Source organism: Apodemus sylvaticus, chromosome 13, assembly GCF_947179515.1.
Source record: "Apodemus sylvaticus chromosome 13, mApoSyl1.1, whole genome shotgun sequence".
Classification (NCBI taxonomy): domain Eukaryota; kingdom Metazoa; phylum Chordata; class Mammalia; order Rodentia; family Muridae; genus Apodemus; species Apodemus sylvaticus.
In genome coordinates, this window is record NC_067484.1 from 27,361,399 (window position 1) to 27,380,483 (window position 19,085).

The 19,085-nt window shown below is 40.1% G+C and overlaps 2 protein-coding genes across 3 annotated transcripts in view; both read left to right on the forward strand.

The window, feature by feature from the left end:
• The window catches only part of C13H18orf54 (chromosome 13 C18orf54 homolog), a 624,273-nt gene that overhangs the window by 501,296 nt on the left and 103,892 nt on the right, over positions 1 to 19,085 (forward strand). The gene's annotated exons all lie outside the window — the stretch shown is intronic.
• The window catches only part of Rab27b (RAB27B, member RAS oncogene family), a 65,473-nt gene that overhangs the window by 34,290 nt on the left and 12,098 nt on the right, over positions 1 to 19,085 (forward strand). Inside the window, exons 2-3 of one of the 2 annotated variants that reach the window (XM_052155966.1) lie at positions 13,761 to 13,932; positions 15,451 to 15,536. In XM_052155966.1, the coding sequence (XP_052011926.1) occupies positions 13,780 to 13,932; positions 15,451 to 15,536 (239 nt within the window). In that variant the 5' untranslated portion in view covers positions 13,761 to 13,779. Of the gene's footprint in view, positions 1 to 13,760; positions 13,933 to 15,450; positions 15,537 to 19,085 lie in introns of those variants that run through there. The other variant, XM_052155967.1, reaches the window with a different exon arrangement.

Sequence of the window (19,085 nt, forward strand, 5' to 3'; positions counted from 1 at the left end):
TTATCACAGAGAAAGGAGCTTCCCTTGAGGATATGCCTTCATGAGATCCAGCTGTAAGGCATTTTCTCAATTAGTGATCGAGTGGGGGAGGGCTCAGCCCATTGTGAGGGATGCTTTCCTTGGGCTGGTAGTTCTGGGTTCTGTAAGAAAGCAGGCTGAGCAAACCAGGGGAAGCAAGCCAGTAAACAGCACTCCTCCATGGCCTCTACATCAGCTCCTGTCCCCAGCTTCCTGACCTGCTTGAGTTCTAGTCCTGACTTCCTTTGGTAATGAACAGCAATGTGGAAGTGTAAGTTGAATAAACCCTTTCCTCCCCAACATGTTTCTTGGTCATAATGCTTGTGCAGGAATACAAACCCTGACTAAGACAATGCCCTTTTACTCCTGGCTTCTTTCACTTATGTTTTTCAATCTTTCTGGGTGATAATGGCATGTGTTCACACTGCCACATGTGTTCACACTGCCATTCCTTTTTCTGGCTAAAAAACATTCCATTGTGTGGACATATCCATGTGCATATACAACATTTCTCATACAAATGGGAAACAACCATTTGGGTTGTTGGGTTGTTAACCATTTGGCATTATTAATAAAAATTATGCCATGAGCATTAGTGTATGTATTTCTGTATGACTACGTTTTCATTTCTCTTAGGTACAGAACTAAGAGTAGATGCAGAGTCATGTACTATGTCTGTTTTCAACTTCTGAGGGAGTACTAAACTGGTTTCCAAAGTGGAAGATCACTTTACATTTAATCCCAAAATAATGCAGACTCCCTCTGCCAAATCTTCACCAGCCATGGTTGCCTATCTTCCTGCTACAGTTAGCCATGGGGATGTGAATCCATGTGTTGCTGAGGCTAGATCACTCTTGTGTTCATGATCTTCCTGCTCATTTATGTCATCTTTGAAGAAATATATAATATATATACATATATTATATAATATATAATATATAAATATTTTATATATAAATATATATAAAATATATGATATATATACATATATATATATGAATCATTACCCCATTTAAGAATCTTGCTTTTGTTTTAATTGTTTAGTTACAAAGTTGTAAATATGTAGAAAGATTGATTGTATGTATAAATGGGGGAGGAGAAGGAAAAGAAGGAGAAGGAGGAGGAAAAGAAAGAGAAGGAAGAGGAAAAGGAGGAAGATGAATTGAAGGAAAAGAAAGAAGAAAATTCCTACATCATATATGATTTGCAAAGAATTTTCCTCCATCTGGGTGATGTGCTTTCATTTCTGTGTTATCTTTTGAAACAAAAGAGTTTTTTTTTTTACCTATTTCTTGTTTGTTATGAATACTTTTGGTATCACATCTGAGAAATCATGTTATCATCTAAAAATTTCATATCCCTCCTTCTTATATGACTGAAGTCCCACTTAGTGGTGTTTTACATACAGTGTCCAGAGCTGTCTTTTTAAAGACTGTTTTTTCCTCACTAGGGTATCTGAGCACATTTGTCATAATCAAGACTTTAAAACTAATGTTTATACTTAATCTCAAGCTATCGTGTCTTAATTACTGGAACTTCTTGAAACTGAAAAAGCACAGACCCTCCAACTTTGTTATCTGTGACTAAAACTTGTTTTGACTATCCCACAATCTTGGCATTCTAGGATTAGCTTGTTAATTCTGGGGGGAGGAGGGGAAGACAGCTAAAACGTGACAGGAACTAAGTTATGGTAGGATTATAAACCATTAACTTTTAGTGGTTACAGTCGTGCACAGTGACTAAGAAGTAAGAACTACTGTTAGATATTATTTTTCTATTTTATCATTTGAGTTGTCTCAAACATTCCTTTCCAATACATGAATACTTCATCTATTTTTTACTGTAAATGTCTTTTTGAAATGTAAATAGAATATTTTCTTTATATTCACAGTTTGTTTCCTTTAGGAAACATTCAATTTACATGAACATTGTGTTGCATGATATTACATCACCAGGTGTTACTCTTAGTGAAGTATAAGAATTGGAGTTGACTAAAGACAAGGGCTGGGAAACAGTATGGATTCATCAGCATCCTCCAGAGGACAAAAACATAACAGAATGAATATCTACAGGGGATTTGTTGAAATGGCATACGGGTTTTGATATAGCTGGTTCAAAAATAGCTATTTACTGTTGGAAGACCCAATAATCCAGTAGCTGTAGCCCATGAGGCTGGATATCTCATGAAGTAGGCTTTAATGCCAGTGAAGGTGTGGCCTTACAAGCAAGAGTAGGCAGGCAGAAGGTGTAGTCCAGATTAAAAGTAGATCTTTCCCCCTCAAAAGATCTAGATTAATGGTGAACCTTTATACTTCAAATGATTTAATTTAAGTTAAATTTAATTAATTAATTAATTTGATTTTTAATTAAAAAATTCTTCACAGGTATACCCAGCTGCTTGGGTTCTAGTTAATTCCAGATGTAGTCATGTTGACAACCAAGAACAGTCATTACACAGTGACTGTGACTGAATTTAATGAAGAAATCATTGTTAACTGACAAATTCATACTCTATTAAAATTAACTAAATTAAAAAATACCAGAGAATTTTTGGCTAAAACTGCAGCAATAAGGTCCAACAATCCTGCTTGCCTATAATTTCAGATGAGGCCTGTGTTACAGTTCTGAGGGGAAAGACTTCCCCAAGGGGGGTGTTGTAGTTCTGAGGAAGGAGTTTTCCTCAATGGAGGTATTACAGCTCTGTTCTGAGGGGAAAAGTTTCCCCAGTGCCAGTGTTACAGCTCTGAAGGGAAAGGTATCCTGGCGGTTGGGAACTAAGACTACAAAATCACTCTGCACAAGAAACCTCACACAAGAGATTTACTGGGAGAACCCCAAGAGGATGATTGTCTCTGCTTGGGCAGAAAGCATCAGGTACCTGAGCGGGAGATAGGCTTATATGAGGTTATGGGGAGTAGAAGTTTTCCAAGGCAAGGATTAGTGAGAGTTCAATACAAGCCCAGGTATTGGTGGGATTTCTGTGCTCAGGGATTGGTGGGTTTGGGTAAGGTTTTTTTCACCCAGAACTGGGTTTAGACATGTTGTAATAGCAGACCTGCTGTGTAACAAAACTTTTCCTAGGGAGATGCAATATAGAGGTCTACTCACCCAGATAGGGAACCTACAACAGACTAACACATAGATCCCACAAAAGTCCATCTTGGTGAGACACTGAGTATATTGGGGTTACTTACAGGAGACTGAGGCAGGAGGATTACAATGTCTAAACAATTCCGGGCTACATAGTGAGATGCTATCTTAAGTAACAAAAGCAGTAAAAATTCTAATGCTGAGACTTGATATATGAAAAGATGTGTCATTTGCGTATAGGAAAATTCAGTAGCATAAAAATGTCAAGGAAAGAAACATAACAGATGATGAGAGGATAGCGCAGATAGCAAACATTTTATAGATAATTGGATTTTTAAAATTGCTGAAAGATAGCCCCATCCATATCAGTGTGCATCCAGAACTTCACCCAATTCTGAGTGGGAATTTGCATGGTAGAGATGGCATCTCAAATTATTGGCAAGTAATGGTTCACTAGTAAGTTGCACGGAAACAGTATATTTGGATTAATTCTTGACAGCACTAGACTCTAGATGAGTTGGAGATATAAATGTAAACTGGCAACTGTATGACTACTACAGGAATACCAGAGAATTTGGCTTTAAGCTGGAGTAGGAAAAGCTTTCAAATGCCTGGGAACTTGACTTCTTACAATACTAGGAACAATAACAGTAAGTCTTCTGTGTGGCATAAATACAGGAGCAGACAGATAATAAACACACTTTCCATTCACAAAAGAGAAAAGAGGTTATGGTATGTTATATCTGCTTTATGAAACCCTGATTTAATTGGGTTTTAAGACAGAGGAAAGCCGATTAGCCATGTACTGCAATAGTCTAAGTTGGGGAACAGATCTATGAGGTGCATTATGTCCTTGTTGTTCCTCAAATTCATGATTGAAATTTCTTATAATATAGTGTCAAAAAGTAAGTATGTATAGTTTCAAGACCTGTTCTCCCTGTTGTTATGTTGAGTACCATGTGCAAAAGCAGCTTGGGAAGGAAAGGTTGTTTTTTTTTTTTAAATTAGATATTTTCTTTATTCACATTTCAAATGCTATCCGCTTTCCTGGTTTCCCCTCCAAAACCCTCTATCATAACCCCTTTCCCCATGCTCACCAACCCACCCACTCCTGCTTCCTTGTCCTGACATTCCCCAACAATGGGGCATCGAGCCTTCTCAGGACCAAGGGCCTCCCCTCCCTTTGATGTCCAACAAGGCTCTCAACAGAGGAATGGGTACAGAAAGTGTGGTACATTTACACAATGGAATACTACTCAGCTGTTAAAAACAATGAATTCATGAAATTCTTAGGCAAATGGATGGAACCAAAAAATATCATCCTGAGTGAGATAACCCAGTCACAAAAGAACACACACTAAATATTCACTCATTGATAAGTGGATATTAGCCCAGAAGCTCAGAATACCCAATATAAAATTCACAGACCAAATGAAGCTCAAGAAGAAGGAAGACCAAAGTATGGATACTTTGGTCCTTCTTAGAAGGGGGAATGAAATACCCATTAGAGGAGGTACAGAAGGAAAGTGTGGAGCAGAAACTGAAGGAAAGACCATCTAGAGACTGCCCCACCTGGGGATCCATCCCATATACAGTCACCTAACCCAAACACAATTGTGGATGCCAACAAGCGCTTGCTGACAGGAGCCTGATATAGCTGTCCCCTGAGAGGCACTGCCAGTATCTGACAAATACAAAAGTGGATATTCACAGCCAACCATTGGACTGAGCACGGGGTCCCTAATAGAGGAGCTAGAGAAAGGACCCAAGGAACTGAAGAAGCTTACAGCTCCATAGGAGGAACAACACTATGAACCAACCAGTACCCCCAGAGCTCCCAGGGACTAAACCACCAACCAAACAGTACACATGGAGTGACCCATAGCTCCAGCTGCATATGTAGCAGAGAAAGGGTTTTTTATTTTTATCTTATTTTACCAAGCAATAGTCCATCACAGAGAGAAGTCAGCACAGGGGATGGAAGCAGTAACCTGGAGGCAAGAGCTGATGCAGAAACCATGAGGGAGCACTGCTCACTGGCCGGCTGTCCATGCTCGCTCACCTTGCATTCTCATCTCCTCACCCCACCCCCACCCCACCCCCGCCAACCATGTGACCAGGGGTAGCATCTCCCATGGTGAGCTGGGCCATGCAATTAACCATTAATCAAGATTGTGTTCTACTCATATGACCACAGTTTGAGAGGTAATTCTTCTATAACAGTTTTCTCTTCTTGGATGACTCTAATGTAGTTTGTTTTAGGAAGACCAACCTAACCAACACAGTAATATAAAACTCAACCTAACTGAAATGGTACTTTAGAGAAAAATTAATTTACAAAGTTAAAAAATGACTTAGGAGTGAATTTAATATGTACAAATAATAATATCTCAATATAAATATAACCTTGTTAAGTTTCTCTGTTGAAAATTCTGGCCTTCACTACCATGGCAAACCAAGTTTCAGGGCCCAATGAATTATTAGTTGTTTATATTATAACCCTTGATCTCAGAAAAATAAAATAAACCCATTTACTTTTTTCAAATAGACAAATTCATTCCTGTTAGAATAAGCCTTTGTGGTTCATTTAAGTTGACAGACTCATATTCTTAGTCTGAAACTTTGACATAAACTCTCATTCATTAATCCTCAGTAGTTTTAAAGCTGAAATAAAATTGAATTGTGATAAATCTTTGCAGCAGTAAAACAGTGCCATAGAATTCATTACATAAAATATACCTTTTAGAAGAGATGTCTTCCTTGGGAAAAAAATTGATCTATTAATTCATAAAGTAAATGTCAATTTGTTGGGCTATCCATAATTTTATTTTGACATTCTGGACACAAGTGTGGTTATGGAAATGAATAGTTCAAGGTTGGTTATTTAGAACCAACCCTCTCCAGCTGTCATTCAGACTTCAAAACATGGTCTATGAGAATTTCACAAGCCAACATAAATCTGTTGCAGCCCCACATAGCCAATCAAATACAGATTAGAGGGCAAACAGTGAACAGCCGTCAATCAGGGCTTATTTTGAAATGCACACTTAGTGGAAATAATATCATGAAGGTTAGATTGACTTGCAGTTTTAAAATGTCTAACACACCTTAAGAGTATTCAATTTTTCCTTATTAACTTAATAAATTCATATCATGAGGTCTTAGCTTGCCAGAGATTATTATTTGAGGGACTGGCCAGTAATTTTACCCATACACTACCTTCGAGGCTAGTCACCTTAGCTCCCCAGGAAAAACACAAGGAGTAGAGTGTCAGCACTATGCAAACAAGAGGAGCCAGTGAGTATGTGTTAGATGACGCATTCTGAGAGTGATACAAACATGAGCAGAAGGTGTGTGAGGAGAAGAACAAATAAATGCCCCTCTGGAGGAGCCCTTTCCTCCAAGTCCCAGCTCATTTTAGGACAGCCTGGTAGACTCTGTGTGAGCATAAATCGTATCTTCAAAAAATTGAACTGAGCACAGGATCCCCAATGGAGGTGCTAGAGAAAAGATCCAAGGAGCTGAAGGAGCTTGCAGCCCCATAGGAGGAACAACGATATGAACCAACCAGCACCCCCAGAGCTCCCAGGGACTAAACCACCAACCAAAGAGTACACATGGAGGGAGGGACCCATGGCTCCAACTGCATATGTAGCAGAGGACGGCCTTGTTGGACATCAAAGGGAAGAGAAAGTTCTATGCCCCATTATTGAGAAATGGCAGAACAGTGAAGCTGGAATAGTCAGGATGGTGAGCAGGGGGAGGGGGATAGGTTAGGGGGGATTTGGAGGGGAAAGCTGGAAAGGAGACAACATTTGAAATGTAAATATCTAATAAAAAAAAAGACAGAATGAAGCAGCTTTAACTATGTGCTTGTGTGGGAATTTGGGCGATTTTTACTTTGAGGAATCAGACAAACCTTTAAGACAACAACAACAGCAACAACAACAACAACCACAACAACAAAACCATGCAGTTCTTCAGGGCTTTGTCTTTTCCGAGGATCTCAAAACAGTTCTTTTAAGATTTAACACTGAATTTGGGGAAGATTTATCATCAGGGAAGTTTCTTCCTGTAGTGAATGGGAACAAATACTGAGACCCACAGATGGGCCATGTACAGAGGGAATCTTCAAACACTCAGTCCTGAGTGGTATCTCCAGCAAACCTCTCCCCTAAGGGCTCAGGCAGCCCTGCAGAAAAGAGAGGCAGAAAGACTGAGAGACAAAGGAAACTTCAGAGTCCTTCTTTAAACTGAAGATTGTGTGTGTGTGCATCTCTCTCTCTCTCTCTCTCTCTCTCTCTCTCTCTCTCTCTCTCTCTCTCTCTCTGTGTGTGTGTGTGTGTGTGTGTGTGTGTGTGTGTGTGTGTGTGTGTGTGTGTGTGTGTGTTTTACGGAGGCCAGAAATAGAGTGACATCTCTCTTGGAGCTGTTATTACAGGAATTGGTTTCCTTGCTAATGTGAGTGCTAGGATCCAAACCCTAGTACTCTGCTAGAAGCATCAAGGACTTCTTAATGCTGAGATCTAGCTGCATATTTCTTCAACCCTTGCACTTAACATAGAAATCAAGCTCAGGACAATCTAGCTGGAAAGTACTACACTACGATGATCATTAATTTTAGTGCTAGTTCACAGAGAGACCAGAATCCAATGACAGAATTTAGAAGGACTACTCACAAAATTAAATAATCACGAAATGTTTGCATTTATTCAGAATGTAAATATATGTATGCACTCAACAAATATGTTTTGAGTTCTTTTGTTACATCATTGTCCTGGGCTCTGGATCCAGAAATAGACAAAGGAGATTAAGAATTAGGTACAGCTCAGGGAACATCACAAAGGAGAGGGAAAGAGTATTATAGGAGCCAGAAAACCAGCATATCTGCTGAGAGATCACATCTTCTAGACAAGACAGGGAGGCTGAACCAGTGGAATCTCAACAATATGGCTGCCTTAGCAGGACCTGAGCAATGAAAGCATGTTGGCATGCCAGCGTGGATGGGGAAATCTCACGTGGCTCCACCCCTATATGAAGAGCTTTAGGTAACCGACAGATGCTGAGAGTCAGTCTTCTCTATGGGCAAGAGCCCTAAATGGTCATCTAAATGTTCGTCCCTTCATGTGCACATATGCAAGCAGACACACACACACACACACACACACACACACAAGCACGAGCAGTGCTAAATAGACTCAGCAGGTTGTATTATGTGTGTGTATAAATAAACACACACACACACACATATATACATTTATATGCAACAGTTGTAATATGTGTAGATGTGTGTGTATATATATATATATACACACATATCACACACACATATATATATGCATACATTTATATATAAAAGCAATAAAGACCAGAAGGTCATGAATTTCAAAGGGCATTTGGGACATGGGAAGTGTTGAATGCAGTAGAGGGAGGAGAAATGATATAAATACAGTGTTTATAAATGAAATTCTCAAACAGGAAAGAAAGGAAGAAAAGAAAGATGAATGAACTTAGGGTGAACAGGAACAGTGGGTATGGGGGTAGATAACAGAGAATGTGGGCAACTTGAGTTGTGATAATCCAGGAGTGAAACTCTTATATTAATTTAAAGCCAGATCTTATATCTGAATAAATTTAAAACCTCAACAACAAAATATTTGGATTTTTAAAAGGATGAACAAATAGACTCAGTTCTCTAAAACTTTCAACTTACACACAACATACAGGATTTTTATTTTACTCTCATCAGACTTAACTTTTAGAACAATGTTTAGATAAAAGAGAAAAACCAGTGTCCCTGGCCTTCACAAGGAGCCAATGCCCTCCTCTATACAGGACACTATCTCTACCCTCTCCCTGCCCAATGTGAATTCCATTCCTTTCAATGTTTTTCCTCTCAAAACTTAAATTCAATGTTTATTTTTTCCTGAATAAATACAAAAAAATCTTTTCCTCTAGAGACAAATGTTTCCCAATGTTTTGTTTATTATTGAGATTGCAATTCAGTTTCCCTGCTCTCCTTCAAATTCGTGGCCTCTTCTTCATCAAATTTTATTGCATTCATATATGCACTTGTGTGTGTGTGTGTGTACACGCATGGGTGCACACATGTGTATGCATATGTGTGAGAGAGAGTGTGTGTCTATTCCTAAATATAGTAAGTTGTGTCCATATAATGTTCCTTAAATGTATGTTTTCAAGGCTGGCTATTCAGCACTGGCAACTGGTGTACTCTTCCCTTGAAATGGCCTCTCTTGCTCCCTTCTTACTCGGTTGCCCATAGTTCCCTGGATAGGACTGAAGCCTCCTGGGCTTTTCTGAGTCGCATTTGGCATGCACACTGCTGTCATCTTTGCTCAGTTCATATTTGGGCAGTCATATGGATGGAACGTTGCATGTGGCTTCTGATATTTCCGTGAGACATAATCTCACATCAAACCTCCTGTTCCACTGGCTCTGACAATCTTTCTGTACCCTCTTTCATAACGGTCCCCAAGGTTTAAGTAACAGGAATGTGTGGTGTAGTTTAGATCTTTCCCCTCTTCTTCCTTCACCCTTGCTGTCCCACGAAGGGTTCAGAGCACAGCACCCCATCTTCTGTATTTCTCTGTCATCCTGGCTCTGTGACATAGCTGTGGCACTGTGATAAAGACCAAGACTCAGACATGACCCCAGAAGCATGATTGTCTTTTGGCTTTTTCTCCTTTTCGATCTGTAGAACACCACCACCAAACAAAGACAAGATGACCAGTCTTAAAGCAGAAGTGAACCATGTTTTTTAAACTTGTCAGCTACTTAATCCTTTCTAGATAAATTTCCATCCCTTTTCTTAGAAAAGGAAAGCTTACCATGGCTTTCTTTCCCTTTCTGCTGCTGTGTTTGCCATGACAAGGAAAGAACATCTTTATCAATCATTTTAGGACTCAGAAGAGAATAATGTGGTAATAAAAAGAGAACTGAACCAAACACATTTTAGTTAGATGGATATAAATGTGTATAAGTAAATATCAGCGAGAGAGAACAGATTATTAATTTCAAGAGAAACGTAAAATAAACCGTCTAATTCCTCTTTTAATAGGTCAAACAGCATACTGAAAACACTAAATAAATTTTCTCCCACAGGCCAGGCTTTGTATTCATATCCTGTGGTCACAGTGTGTCCACCATTCTTCATTTATAGAGCAGAGGCAATGTGGGCACAGTAAAAGCTATTCCCTGGTAGCCGATACTACTCACTCTGGATTAGATCTTGACTTGGAGGCAGCCGTGTTGCCCCAGACAGGTTGTATGCAATGAACAAAGGGTAAATTGGCTGCCAGTCAGGGACAAGTTAGGTCATGTACTTGGCAAGTGGTTAATGGCTTCATACTGTAAGTGGGAAGTAAGGTCTCACACAGTGCTTCCCTGGTTCTCACCTTGTCTGGATTGTTGCTGTGCTGTAAGATTGCATGCTTTTTAATCTTTCTCTAAGTTTCACTGAACACTATAGTTCATAAAGGCTACTGCTTTGGATTATAAGCACCATGATCATTCCACTCACTTATCATCATGTTCTTCTCTAGATACTTATGCTGTTTTTTTTTTTTTGTGGTTTTATTTTAAATTCATTGTTTTTCTAGAAACAGAATCTTTTATATCCTAGGCTGGCCTCAAACTCACTACATAGCCTAAAGTGGTCTTGAACTTTGGGCTTGAGCTCCCAGTGCTGGGATTGCAAGCCTGCACCACCACACCTATTCTATGTGGGGCTTGAGGTTGAACCCAGGCTTTCATTCATCTTAGGCAAGCACTTGACCCAGGGAGCTACATCCCCAGCTCTCCGTGCACTCATGCTCACCTTAGAAATACATGCAGGCTTTGCTAGAAACTAGATTGTTGGGGCTTCTATTCCTGCACAAACATCATGACCAAGAAGCAAATTGGGGAGGAAAGGGTTTATTCAGCTTAAACTTCCACATTGCTGTTCATCACCAAAGGAAGTCAAGACTGTAACTCAAGCAGGTCAGGAAGCAGGAGCTGATACAGAGGCCATGGAGGGATGTTCCTTACTGGCCTACTACCCCTGGCTTGCTCAGCTTGCTTTCTTATAGAACCCAAGAATACCAGCCCAGGGATGGCACCACCCACAAGGGACCCTCCCACACTTGATCACTAATTGAGAAAATGCCTTACAGCTGGATCTCAAAGGAGGTTCCTATCTCTGTGATAACTTCAGTTTGTATCAGGTTGTCCCACGAAACCAGCCAGTACAATTATGAAGTAGATCTTTTTGGAGTTGCACTTTTGTGCCCAGCACCCATACTCTGATGGGACTTCACTGGATCTGTTTGTGATTTAGAGTCTCTTAATGATTGGCAGCAATAAAGTGAAATAGTGAAGGAACCTGGACGAAAACTTTCGATCCCTTTTGAGCAATGTCAACCTTTTTGTTTTCCCAAAGAACCATATCATCCTCCAGCATTACTATTTAGGGAGCCAGTAGCTCCAGTTTTTTTTTTCTTCTGAGGCTTATACCAAGGAAAGATTTTTGGCAGTAGTGATCATTGTCTTAGAATAAATTTAAGTCCTCCCTTTTCCAGAGAAAATTAACAGTCTGATAGTAAACTGCTACTCATAGAGAAGATAGGGAGGTGATGAGGCAGGCCTCCAGCAGAGAGCATCATTCTATTTGGGCCCCACTGAGGCTCAAAGATGAGGAGCAGCAGCTGGTACTATATTTAGAGCCAGCCAGTGTAGGACAAGACACATCTAGGCAGTCACTTATGGCAGACATGTCCAAGAGGAATCCTGCATCCATGGTTATCTGGGTCCTTTCATCAAGGAAGGTTAGCTGCAGAGAGCTGTACCTGCTTCCTCAGACATGATCATACTTTAGATAGTTTAAAAAAGAAAACAAACTTTTATAATCAGCAAGACTTACCCTGGGAGTTCTACCCTGTGACAAAGGTAAATTACTAGGGAGGAAAATATTTAAGAGTGATTATATTTATTGTTGTATCTCAAAAAAATGTTTTTGATTAAAAAAAATCACAAATACACAATCAGATTAGTCCTATTTAGCAAAAGCAATATAGTTTAGATTTGATCATATAAAGATATGAATCTCCAAAGCAATTTAATGATTATTAAGAATTATTTGAAAAATAATTATTTGATAAGTAGTTCATTGTCTTCATGAATTCTTTTACCCACCGACATAAAGTCTTTTATCTTGAACCACTACCTAAAACAGCACAGTGAAAACATTTTGAACTAAGTCTATGTACACATAAATCATATGTATCCTCTTCTCAGTTGTTTGGTAGTAGTTTGGATGGAACCCAGTTTCTCACACATGCATGTGTGTGGCATGCTACTGAGCTACAGTCCTCTTCATTTTCTTACTTTGTAACATGATCAGGTGAAATTACGCAGAATGAAACTCTGCCTCAGCCTCCCAAATAACTGGAATTATAGACCTGTACCACCAGGCCATTTCTATATTTGAAGAAAATTACTAGAGTGTTTTAGCTCATAAAATAGGCTGTTACTATAATGTCATTTTAATCATTGCAGAATAGTCTCAATAATAAAATGTCTCCTGTGTGTTCATAGATAGGAAAATCTCCTTTTTCACACAATAAACCAACACCTTCCCTCTTAGCAAAGTCTTCATGGGCCTCCCTCTTGGTTGCAGGATAAAGATGGAAAAACACACATTTCTATGACAGATGAATCAGAAAGTTGTAGCAAATCTCAAATCACTGTGTGAACTTCACCAGCGATAGAGGATGGTGTCAATCAGATGAGTGTACTGGTCACCTTGGGATGACTGCAGCAGATGCACTTACCCTGTCTGTGGGTTGGTCCACAGTCACAGTCATCATAGCCACAGAAAAGGGCCCTGTGTACTAAAGAAAGAATAAGTAAAGGTGCTCACGTAGAGAGGAAGCATCTTACTGGAATGGCCAAAATTACACCTTGCAATAGCTCCTCTTCTCTCTCTCTCTCTCTCTCTCTCTCTCTCTCTCTCTCTCTCTCTCTCTCTCTCTCTCTCTCTCTCTCTCTCTCCCCCTCTCTCTCTCTTGCTACTTTGCAGCTCAGCACAGGTTCATGGGGAACAGTGCCTGCTAGTTTCAGAAGGGAAGATGTCTAATAATCCTGCCCTTGCAGGATTTCACATCAGTGTTTGCAAAGGGCCTCATTTCAGTTGATAAATCCTTAAGACCAAAAAGGAATATTTTGTGTGGACATAATAGATGCTTTCTTCTTCATTATTGGATGCAAAACTCTCCAGCTTCTTCATCCTGCATACCATTGCGGTCACTGCTCACTCTGTATGCAATTGCCATCACTCCATCCTTTGCTGTTTCACTTCCCAGTGGAGTTTCTGTTCTTGTATCCCCCTTCTCTCCCCACCAGTACACCTCTCATCCTCCAGAGTCTTGTTTGGGAAACAGATGTCCTTGACTTTTTAACTTCTTTTATTGTGGTGCCAAAGTCTAGGTTACAGATGCTTGATATTACGTGCATGATAAAAAGTAACAAAATGGCAGGCAGACCCTCATGCTTAGAGCTTTTGATGCTGATGCCGTTAATTAAATGTATGTTATATTCTGAAAGCATGGAGGGAGAATCAACGTTAACTATATCACCCTTGTTTTTCTACACAGGCCTGCCAAGACCATCACTATGACTGATGGAGATTATGACTATCTGATTAAACTCCTGGCCCTTGGAGACTCAGGAGTAGGGAAGACAACATTTCTCTACAGATACACAGACAATAAATTCAATCCCAAATTCATCACTACAGTAGGAATAGACTTTCGGGAAAAACGTGTGGTAAGTTTTTAAGTATACTATTAACCTTACTACCTAGCCTCTTATATAAAATCAGAATTGGCAAGCTGTGTTTATTGCATTTTAAAATGTCTGGTATTTTTTAATCATATAAAATTCATAACCTCAGAGCATTATTTCTTACTTTTTCAACTACCAGTAACTTTTTGATAGAAAAATATTGAGTGACACAGTCTCTTGTCTTCAAAAGCACATGGGGCACCACAATGATTTTCTTTCTTTCTTTTTTTTTTATTTTGTGGATGATGTGTTTTCTAATATTCCTTAAGGAAATCTTTCAAATTTTGACTTATTAAAGTACTAGACTAGACGCATTAACTCACTGGTCTGAGATAAATTCCTTAGACACTGAAGGGCTCCCTTCCGTATTCCTAACAAAGAGGTTAAAAGTATGATTGGCAAATAGCAGGAGCATGAGATTTGTACATTCTTGCTGCATTTTTATATCTGTGTAGCCTCAGCCATCAATCACTGGCTTGCTATGAACAGAATGTGAGACCCATCCACGCTATTTTCCATGATAAGGGAGTTTAAGTGAGAATCACAACACCACTTCCTCCTCCTATGCTAGACACTAATGACAGCAAGAAGGATATTGTGACATGTGAGGCATGTAGCATAGGCACATAAGCGTAGCCAGATTTCCTGCCACCCATGGTATTCTTGACTGCCAAGATGACTGTGCCTTCCAGTTGATGTCACAAATCCCACAGGAAATGCTTGGTGGAAAGCCACTGCGTGAAAAGTTGAATCCTTTCCTATGCCTTATCTGAGAGCCAATAGGCTAGGGGCATCTCTGTTTCCAGCACTCCCATGATTCCTCTGATTTCTTCCCTTAGCAACACCTAACAATCTAGGTAGAAATCTTGTTTTTATTTTTTTAAAGGTATCCCCATAAAAAAAATTTCCACTAGCTCATGAGCATGATCTACCAAGACCCTCAAAAAGAAGCGGGGGTGTAAAAGACAGAGGTTCAAGTGTCTCAGTTCAACCTATTGAGAAATTCTGTGTATGTTTTCTACCTAAGTCATTTTGAAAGTCAATTCTATGCTAAAAATTACACAGGTACTTGTAAAGAAAACTTTGTGTCAATTTTTTTTCCCATCTGGAATTTACTTTAAGTCTATTACAACTGGAGAATAGAACAGTGGTGGTCTCAATTTTGCTGATAAAATAAAGAATAGTCAAAGTTTCTATGAAAAGTTAGTATTTGAACCTCTTGCAGGAGTCATAATCTGATGCCTGCTGCTTACATGAGGAAATGACAGAAGGTGTCTAATTTAAGTCTGCAGTATGCCCAAACTGTGTTGAAAATCAAACTGTACTTGACATTTAAAAGTGAGATATATGTGATACTTCAGGGGAAAATAAAGCAAATATTTATTCTGCACTATGAACTTTGATTATCGTAATCAACAAAAACATGCTGAGTGAACCCAGAGAACTAGACTGTTGACAGAACCTAAAGCAATATTAACTCAGAAGCATTGTGTTTTCCAGGTTTATGACACACAAGGAGCAGATGGAGCTTCAGGAAAAGCGTTTAAGGTACATCTGCAGCTTTGGGACACTGCTGGACAAGAGCGGTAACAGGAAATTACTTTATTTCTAGCTACCTATCCCATAGAAAACCTTGAGAAATGTACCCCAAAAAGAAATGATATCCAACTTTCCTACCAATTTCAAAATAGGTACCTATTCTTGGTGTGATGGTTCATGCCTATAACAATAGGAATCTGAGGCAGGAGGATTGCTTCAAATCTGAGGCCAGTCTTGGTTATCAAATGAGGGAAAACTCTGTCTCAAAAGACTAAACAAATGAACAGAACAAAACAACTGATGGACATGTGTATCAAGAAATAAAAGTCCATGACTTTTAGTTCATTATCTATACTGGAAGTGCATAGTTAGTGCAGAACACAGCAATCAGATTTACATAAATCTTTATACTTCCTGGTGGGGAAAAACATCTCCAGATTTACTCTAGTGAAGATGGAGAATTAACACTGTTGCAAGAACTGATCACAGATAGTGTTGAATAAAAGGTGCTTGCGCCCTTCCTGTCTTTCTCTTCCTCCACCCGGAATCTTTGCCATGTGCTTGGTGATCTCTTTTTCTTGATCAGACTTGGCTCACACCACTGCCTGATATCTAGAGTATCTTTTTGAACTCTGTATATGTCTGTGTTTGATGTGTGCATGTTCACATGTATTATGTATGATGTACATATATATGTGGGCATGTTTACATGCCCATTGTGTGTCTATGAACATGCATGTGCCATAAAATGCCTGGGAAGGCCAGCCTTGGATGTAGGAGTTCAGGTCTTCATTCTCTACATTGTTTGAGACAGGGTCTCCTGCCTGCTATTCACTGATGGGCATACCAGCCAGTTGGCCCATAGGCTTCCTGGAGTCCTCCTGTCCCTGTGTCTCATCTCATTAAAGGAGCACTTAGATTAAAGATGGCCACTACTATGTCTAGCTTTGTGTGGGCTCTGAGGATCCAAAATGGAGTCTGCTTGTGTGTCAAGCACAGTATCCACTGAGCCATCTCCTGAAGGCCTAGGCCCTTTAACGTCTTTCCAACCTTCCCCCATCTCCTCCCACTAGCCTTGGCTCAATTTCCACCTTCCCAGTGAAGCCAGTAAGCAACTCCCACTTTCTTTCGAAAACTAGTGACACCTATGTCCTGCCACTATAACTCTACTAAACGAATGCTGTGCCACTGTTTAATACAGTAATTTTTTCCTAATATCGAACTGTCCTTTGTTGACTCTCTTGCGGCCATCACATCCCAACAAAGCCGTGAGCAGAATTCCTCCTAGTCTTTTAGCATCATCTCTTCTGTCCTATGCAGAATAACAAACAATACCCAGTAGTGTTAGTGGCTTGGAGCTTGTGGCGACAGTCCATTATTCAATGAAAACATGTTCCTTTGGGACCCAAGGTTTCCAAGTGTTAAAGACCCTAATTCAATAAAACCCTCGACTATCAGATTAAAGTAAAAGTGACAGCAGAATGACAGCAAAGATATGTGGATGACATCTTGCCCCTGCTTCAGCATCATATGTCTTACAATGCTGATGCTTGTAAACACCCATATTTTTGAAATGCATCCAAAATGTTCTCGCTTTCAGTGAGTGTAAATGCCAGGAGAGGTGCCGGGCCCTCTCTGTTAGCTTTTTTGACTGTGAATTCCATTTACACACAGCCTTCAGCACTGCTGGTTCCTCTGAAGTCATTCCTCATAAGAGTCTCCTTTCATATGTCAGCTTTGTTGTCACAGAGATGTATGTTTTATAGACCAATTTTATTCATTTTTGAAGAGGCAATATGAAAAAAAAAAGTGCGTCCCATATGTCCTCACACATGAGATGTCAGCCTTGCATGATAGCCGACTGCTCTCATCTGTCCCCTTAATACAGCTGCATTGTGGGGCAAATGGGGAATGGGAGGAGCTGTCTTAGTAACTCCTGGCTTATTCATCCCTTGAGAATTTTGTATGCTGTGGATATAAGGTGTAGCTAGGCAACTATGTAAACAATACCACAAGACTCAGCCCTATGCCTTGGGGCATCTGACAGAATAATTTGGATAGGGGTAATGGTCATTGATAAGAGTCGATCCTGGGAAAGCAGGAAACTACATAATCCTATGTGAACGCAAAGGGTCCAGTCCTTATGCCTCTCAAGTGAGAAAGAATAAGAAGGTATCTAACTTGGGGATCTATTGTGATCTGGAGTGTTAACTTTTCCCACCCTGCTGAGTCATTGACTAAATGAGATGGGAGAGGAGGGCATATGACTGGGTATCAGTTGCATAAATCTTCCAGGGAATAATGGAAGGAAAGGTAACAAAGGATACATGGTCTGGTATGCTATCCTGTACCACAGCAACAGTGTCCCGTCTGTGTGGCTGTTAGTGAAAGAACTGTTGCTTCAGTCAGATGACTGCAAGAAGTGTGCTTTTCAATTGCTTTGGTATGTGCTCTTGGCAATAAGGAAAATAACACACAGTTGTCCTAAACACACACACACACACACACACACACACCAAAGATCATTTTTCTCAGCCACAGAGTATGATAAATAAGAAACAGTTCAGTGAGGCTCAGCTTCTCTGTAGAAAGCAGTATTACAGAATCCCTGTGCTCTCTAAGAACTCCAAGGCAATGGCAGTCACAGACCTACATGGATGAAAATAAGTGATGCTTTGGACTTACAACCTACACCTCCTGGCATCATGGCAATGCTGTGCACTAGAAATGAGTGCTTCATCTCTCTCCCCATATTTTAAGGTAACTCTCTTTTGACATTAGTTAAAACCTGTAAGAATATGGAATCTTGGTACCATACTCTGTCTTTTCCTTATTTTCTTTAACATCAAAATGCCCTTTGTAAGTAAGCAGGATATTCTGGGAATTGAAAATAAGCTGTGGTCTAAGTTGAAAACACTGCTCCTCTTTCCTTGGAGATTACAGATTAGTGTAGACAACAGTAAATCTCAGCATGGCCCCAGGACAACAGTAGGAAGACAGAAGGTAGTAAGTGAGCCCTCCAGGAAGAGGCAGGTTCCCATAAGGCTCCAGGAAGAAGCAGAGATTCCACTGGTGCGTTACATTTACACTCATACACAATGCATGAGGGAGTGCAATCCAGGCTAAAGGACAGGCAGAGGAAGAGGAAACAGTAGTGGGAGGCAACCCACAGAACAACCAGCATGTGAGAGAGCCCAGGGGAGACAGTGAACTTTTTCAAAAGGAAGAGATTAGCATGCCTGTGGGTAGGCAAGAGATGAGGCCTAGGGAGTTGAGAGAGCTTGGCTTAGTGAGATGTTTGGGGGCTCTCCTAAGAGCTATCCGTAATCATTAAAAATGGTGTTAGCGAAAATAAATCAACAGGAAGAAATGAGGGCTCCCTAAAACTGGTCATGAGAAGATGGTACTTGAGGGTAAGAGATGCTGGGCGTGAGGCAGGTGTAGTGGGATATAGTATAAGGAGATGAGGCGGTGGGGATGCAGGCCTTGATGATGCATAGATGGTAAAGAGGGAAGAGACTAGGACCTTCCCGTAGGTAGAGGATGCCCTTGCCTGAAAAAGAAGACAGGAAGGAGAATTGTGATGCTAGAAATGC